This window comes from Pituophis catenifer, unplaced genomic scaffold, assembly GCF_029215685.1.
Source record: "Pituophis catenifer annectens isolate HBS135680 unplaced genomic scaffold, rPitCat1.0.hap2 SCAF_2, whole genome shotgun sequence".
In the NCBI taxonomy this organism is placed as follows: domain Eukaryota; kingdom Metazoa; phylum Chordata; class Lepidosauria; order Squamata; family Colubridae; genus Pituophis; species Pituophis catenifer.
The window spans coordinates 182,797,330-182,822,380 of record NW_027256882.1 but is presented as its reverse complement, the minus strand read 5'-3'; the positions used below and the strand labels follow the sequence as shown (position 1 = coordinate 182,822,380).

At 40.6% G+C, this 25,051-nt stretch overlaps 1 protein-coding gene across 1 annotated transcript; it reads right to left on the bottom strand.

Moving 5' to 3' along the window:
* Positions 1-2,247: 2,247 nt before the first annotated feature.
* Positions 2,248-24,803, bottom strand: KANK2 (KN motif and ankyrin repeat domains 2). The gene is made up of 11 exons (XM_070935277.1): positions 24,698-24,803; positions 20,121-21,644; positions 12,660-12,782; positions 12,478-12,580; positions 11,599-11,835; positions 10,371-10,458; positions 9,947-10,166; positions 7,522-7,664; positions 7,020-7,220; positions 5,905-6,003; positions 2,248-4,516 (listed from the first exon to the last, which is right to left on the bottom strand). The coding sequence occupies exons 1-11, from the start codon at positions 24,732-24,734 to the stop codon at positions 4,457-4,459; spliced, it is 2,835 nt and encodes a 944-aa protein (XP_070791378.1). The 5' UTR covers positions 24,735-24,803; the 3' UTR covers positions 2,248-4,456.
* Positions 24,804-25,051: the final 248 nt, after the last annotated feature.

Here is a 25,051-nt window from a genome sequence, read left to right as displayed (position 1 = left end):
CGGGAGGGAGGATGGAGGCAAGTCTTGAGAATATTACCTGGGAAGAGTTTGATTCTGTGACTCCGGAAAACATGGACAAGATACTGGGCAGACTGAGCATGGCCACATGTTTATTGGACCCGTGTCCCTCCTGGCTGGTGCTGGCCTCTCGGGAGGTCACACAAGGCTGGCTCTCTGTGGGAGCGAACTGGCTGGTGGGAGGCTATTGGTGGCAGAAGTCAGTCTCGAAGGTAAAAGCATTTTTTTCTACAAACTCTTCTTGGCCAAAGAGGTTGTAGAAAAAATGTTTTTAAAAGCCTCTGATGATCCCAGCTGAATTGCCTGAAATGCTTTTAAAAGTTAAAAAAAAAAAAGTTGGCCACGCCCACCGTCACATTACCCCCACACACACACCAAGCCACACCCACAGAACCGGTAGTAACAAATTTTACATTTCACTACTATTTTGAATGTCCTGTAGTAATACTGCAAGTCCAGTACCACCAAATATTCAGAGTGTAGTGTCCAACCTCAAAATAAGTGTAGTGTCAAACCCAAAAATAAGACTAATAGCAGCTCCCATCAGAACTACCTGCAAACAACTTTTCAAAACAGAGGGGAAAAAGTCCTTTACTATTTCATCACGATAGAATCATTTGCAAACCAAATAAAATATGACTCCAAGATACTTTTATTAAATTATGTTTTCATTAGGCATCCGTGTCATCATTCATCAAGCCAAGTCTGTGTACACAATCCCACACAGCATTAAAAGAAGACAAGTTTTCCCTGCATCTTCGAGAGGCATGGATCCATACATGCCTACAGCCCAATTTAAGCTGCAGAAGGTTTGCCTGGGACTGGATTCATCTCTACTCCACTGTATCTCTTCTACGGACTCAAGTCAGCAAAAGGAGGGGAGGGAATAGAAGGGAGGGCAATCTATGGGCTCTCTCTAATGATCCATCCTGATGAACATGGATACTGCAGAAGGTATTAGAGGAATGGCAATTTGGGCATTTGCTGCAGGCAGGCCCTTCTTCCTGTAAGGTGGATTCTTAGGAAGAATTACGTCTCTGCTCCATAAATAAACATTTGGTAGAAATCTGAATTTAGATGGGTTTTATTTCTGATGGAAAGAAAACATATGACAATGTTTCTACAGGTTTTTTTCAAGTAGCTTTAATCAAGAAGCAAAGGCAGTTCTCTACTCTATTTTTATTATGATGTATATAAATGGCATAAAGTTCATTTAAATGTATAGAAATTATCATATAGAAAATATAAAAGATTACATATATATAAAGCAATATCTTAAATACAATATTTGGATTCACTCCTAAACATGTGCATTTCTGAAGTTTCTGAAACCGTCCTTGTTGCTTTTAGCAATAGCAATAGCACTTAGACTTATATACTGCTTTACAGTGCTTTACAGCCCTCTCTAAGCGGTTTACAGAGTCAGCATATTGCCCTCTACAATTTGGTTCCTCATTTTACCCACCTCGGAAGGATGGAAGGCTGAGTCAACCTTGAGCCTGGTGAGATTTGAACTGCCAAATTGCAGTCAGCCAGCAGTCAGCAGAAGTAGCCTGCAGAACTGCACTCTAACCACTGCACCACCGTGGCTCATTAAAATTCTGCTTCAAAGCAGTGGCAGATAATGAATGTTAAAAAGAAATCCTTGTACCCTTTATGTATTCAGAGTCACAGAAAAACCATTCAACTTCTGACAAACCCCAACTTGTTTCTAATAACTTTTACACAAAGCAGGATATAAAATGTGCAAAGTGTCAGCCAGATGATTTGCAGCTCAGACAATAGTTCTTCTGCCAGCATCTTTCCTACACTTCGGACATAGCCTTCTGTTTTTGTTTTTGTTTAAAAAAAACTCATGTAATTTGCATTGGAATAATTTACAGATAGTCATTTTCTTGGTGTATATTACTACGGTATATATTGATATAAAAATAAGATGTGCCCTTTATTATTTCAAATGATTAGCAATTACAAAAACGTCTATTGTTCATCTTGTTTATTATACTTCTTGCTAGGAGAGTAAAGTTTGGCATCTGACACACAAAGAATTAAGTGTAGAGAACTTTTCAGCTTACAAAGCAAATGGAATATAAATTTTCATCCACTAATCAGCTTGATTCTTTCAACAAGAGAGATGGATTTGCCTAACTTCTAATATTTATTTCAATATTTAGGCAAATAATATCAATTACATATTGTTCTTGCATCAAAACTGTTCAGTTTCAGTAAATCTGACTGAACAGAGCCATTCACAAGGATAGTCTTTATTGGCTAAGGGTCCAATTTACTGGGAGAAAATTTCCTGTGCAAACTTTGTTCAAATAAATAAGAGTTGTGTAAGCATCCTTGCACAACAACCATTCTTGCATAACTCTACCTTTATATTTTTAAAAAATGATACGTGTGTGTGTGTGTCTGTGTGGTCTAAACCAAAAATGGCTACTGTATAATCTTGGGAGTGGGTATGTATTTGTTATGTATAGCATATATTTCTACCATGATCCTTTTACAACTTGCATTATATAGATAGTGATACATTTATCATACGAATATTTTGACAATTTTATAAAATCTTAAAATTCAGTGTCAAATACTTATTTTAGATCTATTTAAACACTGCTTATTTTGCACTGTAATAAAAAATAATTTCTGCTTTACACAAGGTTAGGGATTTCAAAAATTAATTCAGGTAAATTAAATACAGAAGTTCCATAGCTTTAAAACAGAAAATGAAAGGGTTATCTATTCTCTATGGAGTTGATTTAGAGAGATTTTCATTGGCCTCTTTAAAATATTTTGCCCTTTTTGCAATGGAACATGAATAAATAATAGAATAACAGAGCTGGAAGGGACTTTGTAGGTCTTCTAGTCCAATCCTTGCTCAAGCAGGAGACTTTACACCATTTCAGACAAATGTATGTCCAGTCCCTTTTTGAAAGCCTCCAGTAATGAAGCACCCACAACTTCTGAAGGCGAGCCCATTGATTGATAGCCCTCACCATTAGGAAATTTCTTAGTTCTAGGATACTTCTCTCCTTGGTTAAGTTTCCATCCATTGCTTCTTGTCTTGCCTTCTGGTGCTTTGGAAAATAGTTTGACTTCCTCGTCTTTGTAGGAGCCCCTGAAATATTGGAACGTTGCTATCATATCTTCCCTAATCCTTCTTTTCTTTAGACTAGATATACCCAATTCCTGCAACTGTTTTTGCCCTAATCATCCTTGTTGCTCTTCTCTGCACTTTTTCCATAGTCTCAACATTTTTTTTATATTGTGGTGACCAGAACTGGATGCAGTACTCCAAGTGTGGTCTTACTAAGGCTGTAAAGTGGTACTAGAACTTCACGAGATCTTTATTCTATCCCTCTATTAATGCAGCCTAGGATTGCATTGACTTTTTTGGCTGCTGCCGCACACTTCAGATTCTTAGGTGAAGAGAAGCAAAGCAAGTTCATATAGAGACATAGATCTAAAGTCTGCTGGGTCCCTCTACAACAGGGGTGTCAAACTCATGGCCCGTGGGCTGGATGCATCACATGCTGGCCATGCCCACCCCCATTTTAGCAAAGGGGGAAAAAGTTGTGATGCGTCACGTGATGATAATATGTCGTTGCAAGTTTGACACCCCTGCTCTACAACAACGGAATGGAAACACCAAACTAATCAAGTTCTTGCAATTTTTTCTTGCTCAAGAATTAGCTCCATTGGTGCCTCAATTTGGGCAGCTAAACTGATTTATTTTCCACTCAGGTTTGGTCAATCTCAGCTGCTCTAATGCTGATTTTTTTCCTTCTGAAACACCAAAGCTTTCTGATGGGCATGATGACTTTTTTTTTCTGGATCAAGCCAGCATCTCCTAGTATTTACCTGCCATCACATTGTGCTTAGAAACTATTACTTCACAGGTCTTTCAAGGCTTTGCAATTCCCCTCACAGAAAACTGTCAGTTTTTTGGGAAATCACCTGAGGAATACACAGAAGAAGTAAAAACAAGGTGATGTGGGCATTGAAGGAAGTATGGAGCAGTTCGAATTTAGTAGCGAGGCCAATGCCTGTGGCCTTCAAAAAGATAAGACACATTAGTTTTGAAAAGTCATAGCAACATCTAGAGACCTTAACTTCCAATCTTCCAATCTTCCCTTTGGCTCATTATCTGACAAAACTGCATCTCATCAAACATAGCTGGATACATGGCCACATTGTTGAAATAAAGCTCATAAAGTTCCTTCTCCTGGAAGGTCCTTCCCTCTGAACAGAGTGGATGGTGAGATTTCAGCTGATGAAGGCAGTGTGAGAAGCTAAGGACAGGAAGCATTTCTAGAGAATTGTATACATTGGCAATGGGTATGGTTTTGTAGATATATATTTCCTTCATCCAGACTGTCAAATTTTCAAGCAGAAGTAAGAAAACCTCTGGGTAACAATATCATCTTACTTTGGGTTACAGAGAATCACTGAATATTGTATCTGCATTTTCAGGCTCCAGCTGCTCCAAGGTATCCTGAAAAAAAGTACCTCATTATTGTTTTTTAATGAAAGAACCACACTTTTCCAACTTCATTTTAGCGTATTATTTTTAATCAACCTTTCCCTTAACCAACAACAGCTACACAAACCCAACGATCTATGGGAATCCATATGCACAGATCCCCTGCTCAGTTACCATTCCATGTTGACCCTAGCAGCCATTTGGGGTGGATTATAATTATACTCAATTTGAAGATTGGAATATGGGAACACAGAAGAATAATCAACTTGCCCTGAGAGCATATGGCAAAATGGATTAAATAAGATCTTAGAATTCTCTTGATCAGTTGCAGGTGCCCAATCTCCCATGTCACTTCACTGAAAACTGTTGGCAGTTGTCAGGTAATCATATTCTCCCCTGATTTTCACCAAAACAGGGCCTGTTAAACTCTCCAAAATACGGGGGGGGGGGATCTGATCCATCTGTGGATAGCATCACAGCTATGATTCTTCAGTTCTCAAACATCAACAAACTTTTTTTAAAAAAAACTGAATCCACAGAGAAGTTACCCACCCTCTGTTATTATCACCAAATGCATGTCAGTCTCCCCCAGGTCAGTCTCTGAATCATGTTGTTCCTGTTCTGCCTTGGTTGTGTTTATATTGCAAAAATTAATATTACATTAAGACTACATTAGAGCCACTTAATATTATTTTTTTCTTCCTTTCAATCATGTCCCATTCTCAGAGACTGTCTGGACTGTCTGCAGATTACTTGGCAAGAGTTTTCAGAGGTGATTTGCCATTGCCTCCTTCCAAGAGCTGAGAGAAAGTGACTGGTCCAAGGTCACCCAGCTGACTTTGTGACCAAGATGGAATAGTATTCATGGTCTTCCAGTTTCTAGCTTCATGCATTAAGACTACACCAAATTGCAATTGCATTACTAAAATCATTTCTTAGTCATAAGAAGTTTATTCTGCCTGAAACCTATTTTTCTCTGGAACTATATGGCTGCTATCTTTGGGCTTAAAAAGGCTGTAGACCAAATGAAAGAGGACATCACCAACTATGGTTAGGATTATGGGGAAAAAAGTCCTATGAGCAAAGCTTAAGGAAACTCTTTAGCTTAGAGAAAAATTCACTCTTTCTAGCACTATCACACAGAAGAAGGCAAAAACTTTTTTTTTCTTGGCTGACAAAGCATGTTCTAATGGGCTTCAATTACAAGAGACAGATTTTGGTTGAAAACTAGGAAGAACAGAAGAACCCATTCTCTATAGGCTTTGACAGAGATTCTTAAAGAAAAACTGGATAGCCATCTACTGGGAATGCTCTATCTTGATGTTTCCTGGATTTCAAGAGAAAACGGCTTACAAGTAATTTTATGATAGATGCTTTTACAATTATAGGGAGCAACTCACCAGTGATATGGCTTTGGCAAAGTTCAAGTGCGCATACAGCATGATGGCAATGTCATTCTGACCTGCTTCTAGTGCGATGGAGAGAGCTGTGCTGCCATCCTACAGAAGAAAGCAAGAAGATACACATATGGCTGCAGTGATGGTGGGGCTTATGGGGTCACTGTTTTTGTCAAGGAGGAATTGCCTCCCACTTTCTGGAATTCCAGGACATGCTATCTGGGACTGAGTCATAAAGATCTTTGAACATTAATACAGGATAGTAGTTCAGGTATGGTATTAGACTTGAATCAGAGACACCAGGTTTTTTACCATAGTTGGTTGACTCCAAGCCAATCATTTCCTCTCACTCAATCTACTTTATTATGATTATGGAGGTAAAATTAGGAAATATGCCCCTATGTATGCCATCTTGAACTCCCTGACAAAAGATTATTAATGCAATAAATAAAATAAATTACCATTCTCCAACACTGCTAACTGGAACATTGATTGATTGATTGATTGATTGATTGATTGATTGATTGACTGACTGACTGACTGACTGACTGACTGATTGATTTAATTTATGTGATGTCCATCTCATTCCTAATGTTCACCCCAAAGACAAGAGAATCATCCCCTCCACCATCTACATGTAATGACAAGCAACTGTCTGATTTCTTTTTCTTGGAATGTTTGGCAATGTGCACAGAGGGTTTGATCAACTACACAATTTTCATTTTCCAATCACACACTTAAATAATAGGAAAACTATGGTAAATTACAGTAGAAGGCTCAGCCAAACATAGGACCAAGGAGGGGTGTGTGTGTATGTGTGTGGAATGTTAGAAAGAATTACTTTAATTTAACAATCAAATGTGGAAGGATTTGATGATATTATTCTCAATATTCTTTCTCTTTTTTTCCCCTAAGATTGAGCTGCGGTTATTCAATGATAAGAAATAATTACTAAGTGTTTCAAATAGTCCAGGACTAAATCTTGGCACTGAATAAGACTTGTTACTTTCCTGGGGAACTGAATGAAATCTATTGTGCAGATTTTTTGCTATGGGCTCTGAGATGGAAGACAACCTAACAAACTCAACAGCAGCAGCATAAGTATAAGCAGGACTTACATTGTCTGACTGGGCAACATCACACTCAGGGGTAGCCAATAGCAGGCGGACAATCTCAGCATGGCCATGTTCACAGGCACACATCAGTGCAGTAGAGCCATCATCATCTTGCAAGTTGACATCTGCTGCACTTGCTAACAAGGCACGCACCATTTCGAGACGCCCATGGCTGACAGCTAACATCAATGCAGTCTGCCCAGCCTGTAGGAATGGGGAGGAAAACCAAAGAAGTTAAGGGGCTGCCAAATGCAGAACAGGGAAAAGCCTGTTGCAATGCCTAGCTCTTAAAAACCATGTATATTAAGAACAATCTAAAATATTGAAGCTGCACGAACTCTATTAAAATTTTGTATATCTACTGCAGCCAGTTAACAGCATTTTAAAAGTTTTTGAACAATTTCCATGTACTCATGTGAGAGTATGATTACTACTTTCTGGTTGTCACCATCATCTTCATCATGGCTCCTCCAATTTTGCAAGAATCTATTGGGAATGTTAGTACCTGACTGGCTTTGGCATTCACATTGCCCTTTTTCAGTAGCTGCATAATAGTCCCCATGTCACTCTCTGTCTGGGAGGCAGCCAGTGCTGTGAGCATGATGGCTGTATAGCCAGCTTTGTTTTGTTGGTCCACGTGACACAAACCTAGAATAACAAGACAGTATTAGAAAAACTCATCCTTCTGGAAATAAATATTTGAATATTGTGGGTTCCACAATTTCAAATGAGCTCTGGGAAGCAGTAGTAAAATTTGTTTATAATGTCTCTAAGGAAAGAGATATCATAAACAGGGAAGTTACTGGAAAGAGTCCACTATTTTCTGCCTTTCTTTGGTCAAAATCTATGAAAACTCTATTTTGAACCCAAACGTGATAAAGACATTTTAGGGAAGATCAAATATGATAGTACATTTCACATAGAGAAATATATACTAAACAATTGGTAACATCAGAGAAATATGCAAAGATTTCTTTAAGTGTACGGAAAGGTGTAGGGCAGTGATGGCTAAGTTTTGCCATCACATGCCAAAAGCGGGGGGAGCGCAAAGGGGTCACACGCACGTGTGCCCACATCCATAATTCTATGTGTCCCGCCCCCCCGTGCTCCCCCCTGCTTTTGGCATGTGATGGCGTGGTGGGCCCGGTAGGCCCGTTTTTCACTCTCCCCAGGCTCCAGAGCCTTTCTAGGAGCCTGGGGAGGGCAAAAACGGCCTCCCCCACCCCAGAGGCCCTCCGGAGTCAAGAAACAGCATTTTCCTGACTTCTGGTGGGCCCAGAAGGCCCAAAAATCAGCTGGCCAGCACACACATGTGTGCCATAGGTTCGCCATCACGGGTGTAGAGTTATGTCAGGAGACACTATGCTGGGAATACTGCCCTCCTGACATAACCCTACATCTTTCCTCCGGGTTTCCCAAATAGTTGGCCTTATAGCCATCTTCTAAATATCAATCAATCAGAATAGAGCTGGAAGGACGTCTTCTAGTCCTGCCGCCTGCTCAAGCGGGAGACCCTATACAATTTCAGACATGTGGCTGTCAGTCTCCTCTTAAAAACCTCCAGTGATGGAGCACCTACTTGTACTGTTTTTGGAAAAATCCTCACTCCTTGCATTAGACCTAACCCTTTCCTGACAAAGTTCCAGCCCTCCAGGTTCTCACTGATAGACTGGTGTGCTGCTGTGGCCAAAGCATTGGTCTGTGAATTGGGACATTCAGCCTTACACATTTACATTGAGTGGTCTTGATCAGGGGTGGGTTCTAAAATTTTTTACTACCGGTTCTGTGGGTGTGCTTATTTTGTGGGTGTGGCTTGATGGTCATGTGACAATTCTTCAGGATTTAGCAGAGGTATTGGTCTATCAGGCTTTTAACTGCTTGCAGAGCTGTACCGATCTACCTATTTATTTTTGCAGGCACTGATCTACTCATTTGTTTTCTTTTAACACTGATCAGCTGTAGGGCGGCCCTTTGAAGCCCCGCGCAAGAGTTTAAACAGTTTTTTTCCCTCTAGCCATCAGCTGGGACTCAGGAGACAGCAATAAATTGGGGGTGGGGCCAAATAAAAGGTAAGAATAACACCGGGGGTGGGGGGGCACAGGGGGGCGGCGGGGGCAGAACCGGTTTGGTGACGTCATATCATCACTGCTACCGGCTCGGGAGAACCGGGCTGAACTGGGAGGAACCCACCACTGGTCTTCATGAGTCTCTTTCCCTTCAGCCTCTTTTACTTCATAGGGTGCTAAATTCCATGGAGGATGGAAGTATGTTGAATGCAAATATATCCAGGTACAAGCCTTAATGCAAAACCAGTGCATGCCACAGGGTGCCTGCAGAAGGTTCCCTGGTTCATAGCAGGTTTTCTGCATCATTTAACTTTTTAAATAAGATTCTCCTAATTTAAAATATGAAGAGAAAAGTAAATACGCGGTGAGGCAAAATGCCAACCAATTGCTTCATATTTATTTCAAAAGATGTCTTTGGATCCAAGACTGCTCCATAGGCTTTTCGGAAAACAAAAGTTAGAAAGGCTGAAATTCAGGGTTTGATTGGAAATCTGCCAAGTCTACCTTGGGTGGGGATGGGAGTCAAAGTTAAATTAGGAGAGGAGAAACCTTCCTGGGAGGTTAAAATCAGGTACCAATCTCTGCAAGTTATGTCAATGTGGCAACTCTGTCAAATAACCTATGGGAATTATTTTTTAAGTTGGCAAATCATTTTGTCCATGACAGCAACCCAACACATTCTCAGAATTCAAACTTTCCTCACCAGCCTGCCTTCCGATCTTTGGCTCCTGTGGCTTTAAAGATGCCCTAGACTCTAGAGCCCCAAGTGCCCTGGCAAATGGACTGCCCTGGACTGCTATTGCTGTTCATTTAGATGGGCTATTCTGACGAAGGGCTCCCTCCTTTTCTTCTGTCCCCACCTACCAGTTTCAAGCAGCTTTGCAACAAGGGGGAAGTTGGAATGCGAGACTGTGTAATGCAGGGCCGTGTTGCCATTAGCATCCGCCATATTGATGATGAATTCTAGCAACTGCGGGGAAACAGTCCGGAAATCTGTCAAGTGCAGCGAGATCAACTCTGGATCGGCTTCTTTGTGGCAGGAAAGCTTGAGCCAATAGTGGAGCATTGAGGTATAGGCTAATTTCTGCCAGGGTACATATAAGAAATAACAGGAGAGGTAGGTAAGAAATTGTTAGGGCCCATTTTTGCATTCCGTCTTCATGGCTGAATGCTCTGTGCTTTTTCAGTATTTCATTGCTTATCATCTTCTGGCAAATGGTATCAGCAGGGTACCAGCAGACGCTATTTTATCTATATATCCACCCCAACTTTAGAAATAAATGTGTACCGTCTCTCCATCCATTTGTGGATTCAAACTCTCTAAATATTTCTGAAGAACTGCACAAGCTGAAAGCAACTCCTTGCTGAGACGCAATCTGGTAATCGAAAGAGAGAGAGAGAGAAAAAGAGGGACATTTTAGCTCCTGTCTGCTTTTACATATATTACTGATGTTAGTATTTTATTGTGTGCAGAAAGCTGGGTTTTTGTCCACTCCTCACTTTTCTTTTTTCTGGGCTATAGTATAGTATAGCCTTTATTGTCATTGTGCATCATGTATACAACGAAATTGGTTATTATAAGGAAGAGTTAAGCAGGATTCATTTTCACTTCTTATGGTTTTGTGTTGTTTTTTTAACTTTGAACAAGATCCTGTGTTTTGAAACAAATTATGCTTATTTGTTATGCCAGTTTGGTGTAGTACTGTATTAAGGTGCCAGAACAGAAACAGGAGACTGTGATTTCTAATCCTGTCTTAGGCACAAAGCCAGCTGGGTAGCCCTGGGTCAGTCACTCTCTCAGCTCTAGAAAAGGAGGAATGGCAAACCATTTCTGAAAAACCTTGCCAAGAAAACTGCAGGAATTGACATGTCTGAAAATCAGACACAATTGAAGGGGAAAAAATGTTTATTTTAAAACCAGTCAGCATTCTAATTTAGTTTGTGGTCAGCTTGTTTAGTAATTCATTGGAAGTGTGCTGTAAATCAAGTGGAAGGGGGAGAAAGAAGAGGAATATATCAACCAAGTTTTTGTTCAAGATTACATAGAGCAATAATCCTAAATCGTGGTTTAGCATTACTTTAAGAAGCTCCTCTGACAGGGAAAATAAATAGAGACAGAATTTACAGTGAAGTATTCTGTTTTGTGCTAGTTCAGGGTTATAATTCAATGACAGTTCTGCAACAACCATTACTACCTTTACAATACAATGTATGGAGAGAGTTATTTTACTCAAGAAGAAAAGAACTCTGAAACTGTTTTCAGGGCTGGGCACTGGGTAAAGCAGGGAAATACCATTTTGTGATGCTCACATATCTTGTTATCAAATAATAATAGTGCAATTTTAGCAGGGTTTTTTTGGAGGGGGGAGTTTGGGGTCAGGAGAGTATGACAATAGGTGCAGGTCAGCTTTAAATTACTTCTAAAAAGTTGAGGAGTGGAATTAATGGCTATGTAAAGCACACAGTGCACAGTGCAGACTCTCAAGAGCTCTGAAGATGTCCAAACTGATGATTACCCAGTTTTTCTTGCTGGTTCCTTGCTGGGATCTTCTGCTGTGGTTATTTTCCCCACCTCGACAGGGACTCCAGGATGTAGTGTATCTGTGGTTATTCCAGAAAGCTTTGGAGCTTCAGCTACAATTCCCTGCCCCGCAGGGAGGCCCTCACTTGCCTCATGGTATTCACTCTCAGTGCTTTCATTGTCTGATACATTCTCAGCTGTACTGGAATCCTCAGAGGAGGTAGACTCATACCTGAAACAACACAGGGTTGAGAAGCAAGCCAAAAGAAACCTGAGAAAGTACTCCAGATTCTCTTCAGAACAGCGAGACACTATGGCAAACCCTGACTGTGTGCTACCACTGTACTTCAGAATGGAGAACTTCAGGGATGCCAGGTGATTTGGGATCTTGCAGGCCACAATGGGACAATGGCAGTGGTGGGTTGCCCCTGGTTCAGACCGGTTCTATAGAACCAGTAGTAAAACCGGCAGGAGGCTCCGCCCACAAACCCCAATGTCATCAAGAAGGTTTTGCGCATGCGCGGCCCCATTGCAAACCGGTAATAAAGGTAAGTAGAACCCACCCCTGGACAATGGAAACCTGTCTTGGTGCAAATGGCAACTTACAATAAAAGTAGCAAGGATAAGTAGAGCTCCCTCCCAGTGATAGATTATGATAGGACTCCTAGGCAAACTCTGACAATTGTTCAGTTGTTGCATTTCTTTGAGGTGAAGATGGTATATTGCTTCTCTGAATTCCAAATTAAAGGTTATGGAAGCAAACAAGATAGGAGTCTGCTGCTATGGACCTGTATGCCTTACTACCTCGATTAAGGAATTGAGGGATGAATTGGGAGCTTCTCATTTTCTTTATAATTCTGAAACTGAGATTTACCCTCCATTGACACCCACAAACTGGAGGCTCTTCTTGCTAGTCAGTATTTCTCTAGGTTCTTCCTTCTTCTTCATAATTGACCAGATCCCTGCAGTGGATGAAGCTATGGAGAAACAAAGGAAGGTAGTAACATTAGCTTGTCAGAGAATTCCATGGCACCTTTCTCCACCCCACCTTCTTACCTTGATCCTCTTCCTCCTTCTGCACATCCAATTTAGGTTCTTGAGAAATGCAAGGAACCACCTGTTCTCCTTGGAGGGAGTCAAGAAGGGAATCTTCAGTTTTCTCTAGTGATTCTTTGGTCTCTGAAACAGGAGAATGGCAACAGATTGCTGCCCCTTAGATGTCTTTTTGATACTTTGATTATGAAGTATCAATATCGCTATTTTGTGAGTTCACATTAAGGAATGCAATATTGTTCCATGTATGCAGTAGAATACATGGCTTCATTACAACCTGGCCAAGTGCCATATAGTAACTTAAAATTCCAAGCCTGGAAAATAGGAAACAATGTATATAGATAGTTCTCAATGTACAACCACCACTGAGCCCAAAATTTCCATTGCTAAGCAAGACAGTTGGTAAATGAGTTTTGCCCCACTTTACGATCTTTATTGCCACAGTTGTTAAGTGAATCACTGTAGTTGTTAGTAATGCAGTTGTTAAGTGAATCTGGCTTCCCCATTGACATTGCGTGTCAGCAGGTCGCAAAAAATTATTACATGGCCTGGGGACACTGCAACCGTCATAAATACATGCCACTTGGTAAGAGTCTGAATTTTGATCATGTGACCACATGATTGCTGCAATGGATGTAAGTGTGAAAAATAGTGATAAGTCACTTTTTCAGTGCTGTTGTAACTTCAAACAGTTACTAAACAAATGGTTGTAAGTTGAGAACCACCTTTATGGAACTTTTCTTTATACACAAGGAATTTACCCTCATTATATTAAGCCATGGGTCTTCAAACTACGGCCCATGGGCCGCATGTGGCCCACTGAAGCAATTAATCCGCCCCGCGGAGCACCACGAGGTTGTCCCGCCCACATCGCCCCACCCACCCTTCAGCAGAGCGCAGGACTTGCCTTTGAGAGCCCTGTGACCTGGAACTGAATGGTAAGCTCAACAATTTTGGCCTGCAGAATGCTTGTGGAAGTGGGGAGTGTTAAGGAGGCAAAAAACCAGGCAAAAACAGGCCATTTTTCACCTTCCCTGCCTCCAGAAGATAGAGATAGACAGAGAGAGAGACAGACAGACAGACAGAGAGAGAGAGAGAGAAACAGAGAGGGAGAGAGAGAGAGACAGAAAGAGAGAGGGAGGGAGGGAGAGAAAGAAAGAGAGAGAGGGAAAGAGAAAGAGAGGGAGAGAGAAAGAAAGAGAGATAGAGAGAAAGAGAAAGAAAGAGAGGAGAGAGAAAGAGAGAGAGACAGAAAGAAAGAGAAAGAGAGAGAGAGGGAGAGAGAGGGAGAGAGGAAAAAAGAGAAAGAGAAGGAAAGAGAGAGAGAGAGAGAGAGAGACAAAGAGAGACAAAGAGATAGAGACATAGAGAGATTTCTCAAGCTCCTTGGGGCTGAGAAGAATTGCTGCAAAACTGAGTTTCCTGAAGTGGACCACTAGACTCCTAAACAACTGAAAAAATGATCTAGTAAAAAGAAAAGGCAACCAAAAGAGCAACATGCAAACAAAAGGAAATGAAACACCCCCAGGAGCAAAACAAATTAAAGTTTAATTTCTGCGCATTGTTCAATGGACTGTTAAATTGGCCACACCCACCTAGTCACATGATCTAGCCATGACCACCTAGTCACATGACCACCTAGCCACGCCCACCCAGCTGATCTGGCCCCCCAACTGTCTGAGGGACCGTGAATTGGCCCCGTTTAAAAAGTTTGAGGACCCCTGTATTAAGATATGATTTTTTTAACCAACATTCACAAGTTCACAACATCGTAAGAATTTGTAGAAAACATAGACACATGTTGATCTTGAAAGAAATAGCATAATCAAAAGTATTGTGTGTTCTGTGAATGAATAGTAGAGTTATATGGGAAAAAAGAATAAAAGAAACTTGCAGTCAAGTTTCAGGCTATGCCCAATATGTAAGCTTATCTTGGCTCCTCTGTGAAGATTGCTATTTCATCTAGTTTCCTGAAGATCACCCTTTGATGATTAAATTGGAGCTTATGCCTCCAGTTTAACAGGTGCTCACCCACTGTTAGAGTAGCTAATATAGTCTCCCTTTTGGGATGGTATCACATTTGGAGTGCTGTAAATAATAACATCTGCATTTTTACCAATGGCTGCTGAGGAGCTTGCACAATCACATAATGGGGTCAGCAGAATCAGACTGCTTAACTTCCCATCCAAATCACCTCTGCCACGGGATACTCCCTGCTATTGTCTTTTTTTCAACACAGTTGGTGCATTTCCAAAGTAAACTTGACTGCAGTCACAAGAAAGTTTATAAAACCCATTAGGGGCCAAATATTGAAAAATCAATCCAGAAGAGTGGAGTTTTGCTTAGACAGGGCAGTTCTCCTCCCTCCTTTTTAAAAATTAATTTGCTAATATAAACAATAATTTCAACTATATCTTGGGGGATGTCAAGGAAAATATTCATGGACACATTCAGTCAAGCATCATGTTGGAGACCCTGGATATAATGCTCCTTAAGTGATTGTTTTATTTATTATATTTTACTTACTCATTCAGTCAGGTTCTTGGATGGTTTTCCCCTCTTAAAAACCGTTCTCTAAATGCATAGGTTTGCTGCATAATTTATCACTGTATTTTTCGCACTTCCCCCCTCAAAAAAAATGGGTGGAAATGTCTATGCATCTTATAGAGTGAATATTGCAGTGGGGGGAGGGGAGCCTCTGCCTCTCACTGCTGCCGCCGTTCACTACTGCCAGGGAATGCTGGAGTCTTTGCTACTGAGCAGCTGATTGGCAGTTGGATTGGCCTCCCGGAATACTGCCGATAAGCTGTTCTAGGTGGTGGGAATTTCCGCCACCGATCGCCGCTGATCACTGCCACCACCACTGATTTCAATTTTGCCATTGCTGCATAATCTCCAGGTTTGTTTTCCAATGCTCTGCTAGGTTTATCCTCCCAGCTATGAACATGCATCTTTGTAAACTGTAGCATTTTTTGTTAAAATGTCTTGGAATTACATCTACTAAAAACAAAATGTGGTTTTAATTCAAATTTGTTTTCTAAAATTTTATGTATATTTCTTTCCACTATTTTTGAACTTTTTACAACTCCATCACATATGATAAAATGTTCCTTCTGTATCATTACATTTCTAGTATTTTTTACCATATGATGTGGTTATCTTGGCAATTACTGACTGAACCTATAAAACATTTAGTTTCAGTTTTCTCTTAAATTGTATCTTGGAGTGAATTCTATAGATTTACATTTAATCATAACAGGCATTGGCAATTTTAAAAGAAGCCATGGTTCTAGCTGGAAGAATATAGAGAAACTAACAATAAGTAATAACAGTTTAGTTCTTTGTGACATTAGGGACAGAGAGTCGAAAGATATTAGGAGAATAAATAGATAAACAATTAAACATTCCACTCAGCAGGTGACAACACGTAGGCAATTTTAGCTGATCTTAAAAAAAGGCACATCAAAAGATCACTAGGAAATCCCATGCCTGAATGCAAGACTGAGAAATTGGCAGGAAAAAATCCTTGAAGACAATGGTAAATCACTTCTGTATTGTTTTCAAGCATTTAGATGTATTTCTCCAAATAGTCACCAGAAATTAAACTTCACTTGAGGGAGTCTTTAGTTTTAATTCAACATCTCAGGAAAATAATGTGTTCACCGGTGATTGCTGGTTTAATTAAGGCTATTGAAAGGACATAATAATAGTAGAATAGATAGTATTACTGGGACATAATAATAACTTGCTATTTCACTTTTGTAAGAATTAGAATTGTCTCCGCCATTTACTTCTACCAGTGATCTAACTCCTGTTATCTTGTTTTTGTGTACAACACAGTGCCTGGTGTGGGGTATGTCATGGACTGGCAGGGTTACAACGGGCAAATACCTGTGTTGCTAAGCACTCAGCCCCCCTGTTCCTTGCTGCACAGCCAATGCAGGGCTACAAGGAAGACATGAGCCAGGGCACCAGAACTGGGTACTAAGCTGATATCTCTGAAGGTATAAAAGGATGCCATACCTTCCCCAAGGTGTGGCCTTTCACTGCATGCTCTTTGTCTGTATGTTGTGGAATGGTCTACCCAGCTCTCCTTTGTACAAATAAAAGCTGTTACTTTTTCCAAGCCTCTTCTTGAGACTCTCTCTTTGGCATTCTGGTGACTCAAGTACATTTTGGGACCTTACATGATCATCTCCTTGCCTTTGTCTACAATTTCCATTCAGCAACCACCGGAAGAAACTTACATCAAGTCATGAGTTATTTTAGGAATTGTTTTCTTTTAGTCTTGTTACCCACATCACGGCATGGATTAAAGGAGTGGGGTGAATATCTTTTCTATCACCCTGCAGACCACCCATTGCAATAGACCCCAAGCAATGCAGCTATTCCACAAGCAACACTCACTACTCTAAAAACAAGTCCCTTTCTGCAATCAACTGTACAACTGCAGCAGGAAGAAGCTGAGACAAATAAGATCTTAGTGAAACACCCTAAAGGCATTCATTGATCCACGAAGGCTCAGTTGGCTTTCATGTTGTAACTCTGCAACAGCTGGAAAAGCTCACAATGTTTATCCAGGTCCTGATGCCAAGAATGTAGTCCGCTCATCCCAAGGGACCAGAGTTAACTTCCACCTCACACTGGAGATTCTGCTGTGATTTCCACATGCAGAGTTAAGAACGCACCAAGTACCAGCAGAGAGCTAAGAAAAGAATTGTGAGGGAGAGTTGGGTCCTCCAGAGATTTGGTGCTCAATCTAATTCTGAGCCTGAGGAAGCACTTCTGGCCCACCCCGTAGGTTCTATTGGACCAAGGAAACTTCAGCTTATCTTCATCATAACTTCAGCTTCCAATAATCTTTTTGCTAAGAATTTTTGACATCCCCACTGGGAATTTCACGAACTATTTTAAAACTGCCTTTCTGTTCTGCTCCTACTATAAATTGTGGCCAAAAAGTCAATGAATGCTTCTTTTAAGATTAGAGTTGTGTGAGAAAATAGTTGAATTTTGCCATAAATTTGCAAGTCAGACATTAATATTTTTCTCCTGGCTTTGACAAGAGGATTCTGCCAGAATTTTTTATCTCTCTAAAGACTATGGAAATCCTGCCAAGTCTTTTGTCCTGGCTATTTTTAATAGGTCCAGATATAAACTGACTTTAATTTAATATAGTGCTATGTGTCATTTTAAACATTATGTGCATGAATTGAAAGTATAGTCATTACATATCTTACCTTTTATAGAATAAACTTTTTATAGGGTAAGATTCCAGTTAGAAAATAGATAAGTAAAATATCTACCCTTGCCCCAGAACAAGGCAGGCTCCCACACTCCTGGCCTTTCAGAAGTTTGAAGATCTGGCTCTGCTGACTTCCTTGGGCCTGACTTGAAGGGGAGTAGCAACCTTGGGGTTGGCTAATTGTCTAGAAGGGCTCCCCACTTTTACCTTTAATTTATTCCCTAAATTGCCTAAATATCACATATCTTATTGATATATGATATTTATATGGTTTTTATATTTTTAATTCTACATTGTACATTGTCCTCTGTGAATGGATAAGCAGTCTCTAAATTTGATAAATAAAATAATAAAATAAAATATTGTAATGCAACCTTGCTTGAGAAAGTGAAGAGAAAGATGCATTGCCTCATGGCAAAATCCTGTTTCTAGTGCAGCCTATGGCTGGAACCTGGGCTGTAGGCAAATGAAACAAGGACATGGCTATGTATATTTAAATACTGGTTAAAGATTAATTTTTAACTACAAGGTTTGACTTCTCTTATTTTGTTCAGTCTATCTGTTCAATATACTGTATCTACCAAATTGAAGGTAAAATTCATAAATAGGGCTTTACACAGATGTACTGCTGACACTGGAACAAAAGCAGGCCACAGCAACTCTTAGACAAAGAATCCTTGATCCTTGGAATTGCAAAGTGAATACAGTAGAAAAGCTGCTGGTAGAAAATGGGGCCACAAGTTTACATTTGAATTTTTAATGTCAAATTAACTTTGGGCCAGGGGTGAAATGCTCCCGGTTCGGACCGGATCAGCCGATCCAGTAGTGATGGCGGCGGGTGGTTCTGAGAACCGGTAGCAAAAATCCCTCCCCCCCCACCTCCGCCCATGCTCATCCAATCACCCGGTCACCCATTTGGCTGCTTCTTTCCTGCTTGCTCGCTTTTCCAGCCTTGCTTCGCCTGCTGCAATCCCTGCAATCAATTGCATCGGCTAGCAACTGAATCTGCCTGCCTTGTGCCTTCAATTGGGTAAGTAACTGGGGTATTTTGGGGGTGGGGGGAGCTTTAAAAAAAGTTAATTGTTTTTTTTAGGAGGTTTTTTTTTTTAGACATAACAATTTAAACTTAAATTTAAACTAAAAAAAAAACTTAAGGAAGTTTTAAATTTAGCTGATTTTATCTAAAAATATAAATAAAATAAAATAATAAATAAAATATTTCTGCAGCTTTCTGAGATTTGGTGTGTTTCTGTAGTGTTTCACTATACAAACATACAAAATCTCACAAAACTGTATGTGGCATTTTGTGTGGAAAAAGTGTGAAAGTTGGTTTTTGAGCTTTTTGTGGCTATGTGAGGTTCCTGCTTGTTGCAGGGGCCATTTGGAGTCAAGTGCAGCTGCTTTTACATTGTGTGTGAGTCAGTTGTTGTGTGTGTAAAGTGTGAAAGTTGGTTTTTGGTACCTCTTATTGTTTTGTGTACTTTGTTTATTATTTTTATTATTTATTATTATTGGCCACGCCCACCTGGTCACCTTATCACCAAGCCACGTCCACCAATTAAGCCACGCCCATAGAACTGGTAGAGAAAATTTTTAGATTTCACCCCTGCTTTGGGCTAAGTTTTGGCTGTTGAGGTAGTCCTCAAGTTATGACCACAATTGAGTCAAACATTGTTGTTGCTAAGTGAAACATTGTTAAGTGAATTTTGCCCCATTTTACGACTTTACTTGCCACAGTTATTAAGTGAATCATTGCATTTGTTAAGTTAATAAGACAGTTGTTAAGTGAATTTGGCTTCCCCATTGACTTTGCTTGTCAGAAGTTCTCAAAAGCTAATTTCATGACCGCAGAACACGGCAACTGTCATAAATATGAACTAGTTGCCAAGCATCTGAATTTTGATCACGTGACTGTGGGGATGCTGCAATGATCGTAAGCCATTATAATTTCAAACTGTCATTAAATGAACTGTTGTAAGTCGAGGAGTACCTGTACTCATAGTACTAGAATTATATCATTTTTATTTTATTTTATTGTTTAGTTAATATTTTTCTTCTTCTTTACTCTTTTACTTCTCTGTCTTATTGTCTTGATATGTACAGTATCTCTGCAACTGGTATTAAAGTAACTGAAGAAACTGAACTGAGTAATCTTGTCTGGATAAACGGGTTTTGCTCCCCTGAAATCAAATCAAGGCTAGGTTACTTTCCTTATTCCTTACCTCTTGTTTCTTTCTTTCCATCCCCATCCTCTTCTGTGTTGACAATGCTGATCTTTTTCACAGAGTGAAAGGTGGTGGCTGTGTTTGCTGGTCCAGCATGAATTGGGAAAGCGGTTTCCATCACCTCACTGCTGTGGTAAGTGGCACAAAGTGGCACCTGAACTTTCTCAGAGACTGAATCTTTGCCTGCTGAAGGCCGGAGGCTGGCATAGGACTCCTTGCTCTCCAAGACCTGTGCCCTCTGAGGCCCGGTAGCTATGCTGGCTGCGATCTCTGGCTCCCTTTCCACTTGGACAACTTTGACTGCATCAACCCGAATGGGGGCATCCCACTGCTGGGCACCTTCTACCCTTGCTTCCCATTCTATCAGGTCCTCATCTCTTGTCGAAGTTTCTTTGTCTTTCTTCTCCCTGCCTTGATGCTCCAGTTTCTGATGGGCAGCTTGGAGATCTTGAAGTGCTCTCTTCAATTGTGTTTCTAATACAGCAATTTTGGTAGATAGGGTCTGAATAGCTTGGCATTGCTGCTCTACTTCTGGGGAAGGCAATCCCAATTCCTCCTCCTTGACTGCTACCCCTATGTCACATCTTCCCATGTTCACATTCATTTCTCCATCTTCAACTGTGCTTCCCACACCCACTGACTTCACTTCCTTCTTATCCAATTTACCCTTCATGTCAGGCCTGGTACTGCTGTCCTCTGTATTTCTGCCTGCCCCCTCTTCAGGGATGTCTATGTAGAGCTCCCCTCGTGATTTGCCCTTGCCAAATCCTCCTGCGTGCCCCAAGAACTTCTGGCTTTTAAGCTGAACACTTAGCTGCCTTTTCTCTTCCTGTAACACTGAGATCTTCACCTGAAGGACTGGGATCATCTTGACCTGTTCTTCCAATTGGCGCAACTTCTTCAAAGCCACAGCCATCTGCTCACGAACATATTGAAGATGTCCTGGAGTTGGTGAGACTGGAGTGGACAACCCAGAACCAATTGGTGTGAATTGTCCAGGAGCACCTTGGTGTGAGCCATTGTAAGACGTTTGATGGGAAATACTCTGGCTTCCAACCAAAGAATTTGTTGATCCAGATACACTGCTGTGGAGACTTCCTAGACTACTTGTTGTGGGAGTTTCCCCATCTAGGTCTGCCTGGTCTTCTAACTTCTTTCTAGCATCCAGCAAAGTTTTCTCCACACGGGCATTGAAATTGCTATGAATTGCATTAGTGTACTGTGGGTAGAAGCTACGGCCACAATAAGAATAAGAGGAATGGCGACTGTCCATACTGGCATTGGAACAGAGGGACTCAGTGGATGTCCACCATGAACCAGTGTAGCCATAGCCTCGGGGCAATGAGCTGTAACGTGGTCGGCGATGAACTGGAATGCGCTTAATAGTGTGTCCCTTCTCAATATCATCCACATATTTGAGAAAGTCCAGATCAAGACGGTAGCCATAAGGAGTCTCCACCGAGTAAGTTAAATCTTGCTCCTTCCCATGGAAGATTGTAGTAGAGGCTGGATTGACCTTTCCTTCAAAACAAAAAAGAGAAAGATCAGTTTGGAACACTTTTCTGTCAAGGTTGAGGATGTGTATAAAAAACCACAGAAAGGCTGGGTGACCTAGTTGAATAATTTTTTAAAAAAAATTTGATTTATATGCCGCCCTTCTCCGGAGACTCAGGGCAGCTTACAATGCGTTAAGCAATAGCCTTCATACTTTTGTATATTTATATAAAGTCAGCTTATTGCCCCCACAAACTGGGTCCTCAATTTACCTACCTTAGAAAGGATGGAAGGCTGAGTCAACTTTGAGCCTGGTGAGATTCGAACTTACAGTAATTGCAGACAGCTGGTGTTAATCACAATGCTATCAGTCTGCTGAGCCACCAGGCCCTTGCAATAATGAATAATGAATGTTTTGCATATCATGGCATGTATTGGCTGATCTCAGCATAGATAAATGAGGTCATAGACCTAGCTCCAATTGTCTCCTATTTCCATTCTATGAGAAAAATTAGCTTAGAATCAATTAAGTATTTTTTAAGTCTGCCTATTGCATCAAAATAGCTCTCCTCAAACAAGGGCGGGGTGGGGGGGGGTGGGGACTAGTTTAAATCAACAGATAATAACAGAATAACAGAGTTGTAAGGGACCTTGTAGGTAGGTCATCTAGTCCAACCCCACCCAGGAGACCCTACACCATTTCAACTCTTACAACTCTGTTATTCTGTTAATTCTGAGAGATGGCAGTCCAGTCTCTTTTGGAAAGCTTCCAGTGATGAAGCTCCCACAACTTCTGAATGAAATAGAGTACTTGTAACCAGTAAATAGGAACTCTATATTTTTCCCAATTTTGCATTATTTGGATCTGACTGCCAAACCAACAAGCCTCATTAATTGATTGCAAAGCTACATCTGAAAGAGTTTGATGCCTTTATTCTATAGTCTCATATCAAGTGTCATAGCATCTCATCCTACCTCAGTACTGACATAATATAAGAAAATACAGCTTGCATGTATAATGCTCCATGTGTGGGCAATTCTTAGTTCACAGGCAACTCTATGCCCTTCTTTGTGGTCCACAGATCTTTCAGCAGCCCTGATAACTTTTTTCCATAGTTCCAATGATTAGCTCGGAGGACAGTGATGGGGGGGGGACATTATTCTTTCATTGTTGTTTGTTCCAAAAGGTATTCAAATACTGTATGCCAAAAATATGTTAGTGTTCTGCATGTGCATATATAGTATTCTAGAAGAATACAAAAAGTGTTCCAGAGTCAGTATTTCTAAAATGCTGGATAGAAACAGGGAATGGATACTATTAGCTAGCTCTTATTGTAAACTGACCTTAAATGCACTTCTTAAATTGCCATATTTGGGCATCTAGCTGGTTACAGAAATGTAAATAGAACTTGGTTTGAAAACAATTTTATTCTTTTAACCAAGACTTTCTTCAAACCCCTTTTCTCTAATCCATAGATGAAACAGATAGCAGTAGCAACAGCATTTAATTTTATATACCGCCCCATAGCACTTTACAGCATTCTCTGGGTGGTTTACAATGCAGAAGCATTATTTGCACATTGCCCCCAACAATCTTGGTCCTCATTTTACTGACTTTGGAAAGATGGAAGGCTGAATCAACCTTGAGCCTTAGCAGGATCAAACTCCAGGCTGTAGGCTGAATTAGTTTGCAATACTACACTTTAACCATTGAGTCACCAAATCTATATAGCATTTAGGGGTTCCTAGAATGAGATTTTTATTGTTTATGAAATCTTAATTTAGTGGTCTGGCCAGAATTATTTCTACTTGTGTCCCTCCTCTATTTTTGCTTTTCATCAGGAAATACTTTGATTCCCAATTTATATTCTGGAACTACTAATATACAGGCAGTTCTCATTTAACAATTTAGTAACTGTTCAGTTATGATAATGATGAAAAGTAACTCTGTGATCAGTTCTTGCATTTACAACCTTTTCAGGTTTGTAAGGCAAAGGAAAGCTGAAGTGGGATTATAAGAACAGTAGAAGTATCACTTAACAATTCTGGACTGGGACGCCTTGCGCACGGTCACTCATGCCCTTGTCATGTCCCGTCTGGACTACTGTAATGCTCTCTACATGGGGCTCCCCTTGAAGAGCACTCGGAGGCTCCAACTGGTCCAGAATGCGGCCGCACGGGTGATTATGGGAGCGACACGGCACACCCATGTAATACCTCTCCTGCGCGAGCTGCACTGGCTCCCGGTGGTCCTCCGGGTGCGATTCAAGGTGTTGGTCACCACCTTTAATGCGCTCCATGGCTTAGGACCTGGGTATGTACGAGATCGCCTTCTGCCAACGATAGCCTCCCACCTGCCAATACCCTCCCACAGAGAGGGACTCCTCAGGGTGCCGTCGGTCAAACAATGTTGATTGGCGACACCCAGGGGGAGACCCTTCTCTGTGGGGGCATCTGCCCTCTGGAATGAATTGCTCCCGGAGATGCGCACGATCCCCGACCTATGTACCTTTCGCCGTGCCCTTAGGACTCTATTGTTTCAACAGGCTGGGCTGGCTTAGAAAATGAATTTTAATCGTAGTTTTTAATATAAGGGCCACATTTCTAATATATTTTAAACTGTTTTTAAAATTTATAGGTATATGTGGTTTTAATATGGCTGTACACCACCATATTAGTCCTTCGGGAGAAGGGTGGTATAAAAATTTAATAAATAAATAAATAAATAAATAAATAAATAAATAAATAAATAAATAAATAAATAAATAAATAAATAAATAGAATTAGCAGCTCTAACTGTGGTCACTAAAAGAGGACTACCTGTATTCTATAAATACTGTATTATATCACTAAATCCAACTGTATTTACAGGCATCAAGTGGAAACATGCACAAGAAACGGAACTATATCCCACTGATTGAATCCTTCCCATGATACGAAATAAAAGAACTTTCAGTGTGAATAATTCAGAGATTGAACGGGGCAATGTGATCTAAGATTACTATCTGCATTGTCACAAAGGATGCCCAGTGCCATCTGCTGATGCTCTCTGTTCAAAAGTAGTTTTCATACAGACCTACCTGGGAAAGCAGTCCCCATATGCAGAACCTGGGCCATTCTTTCCACTTGATCAATATGCACGTTCAAAACAGCCCAGAAGCCTTCTCACAGCTCATGGGAAACCCACTTTGCCTGAAAATAGAAATCAATGCCATCTGAATCCACATATTCTTAAAACAACCAGTCCATACTGCTTCAAATGTTTGTGAGAATGACTGATAGGAATTTGACAGTACTTTTCAAAAGCAGGATCCTGCCCTCTGGGATAATTACTTCCAATAACACTTTTAAGTGAATAATCACCACCAATCTTGTGCTAGGTAGGTGTCACATTGAACTTCAAAGTGGCACAACAGTTCTTGATTAGAGTGTTT

What these genes read in the sequence shown, in the direction of transcription:
- KANK2 (XM_070935277.1), bottom strand. Translation starts at nt 24,734, where the DNA reads ATGGCCCAGGTTCTGCATATGGGGACTGCTTTCCCAG. An exon ending in TTTGTGGGTGTCAATGGAGG is followed by an intron (nt 11,836 to 12,477) that starts GTAAATCTCAGT and finishes GTGTTGTTTCAG; the next exon opens with GTATGAGTCTACCTCCTCTG. An exon ending in TGCAAAGCTGCTTGAAACTG is followed by an intron (nt 7,665 to 9,946) that starts GTAGGTGGGGAC and finishes TTGTTATTCTAG; the next exon opens with GTTTGTGTCACGTGGACCAA.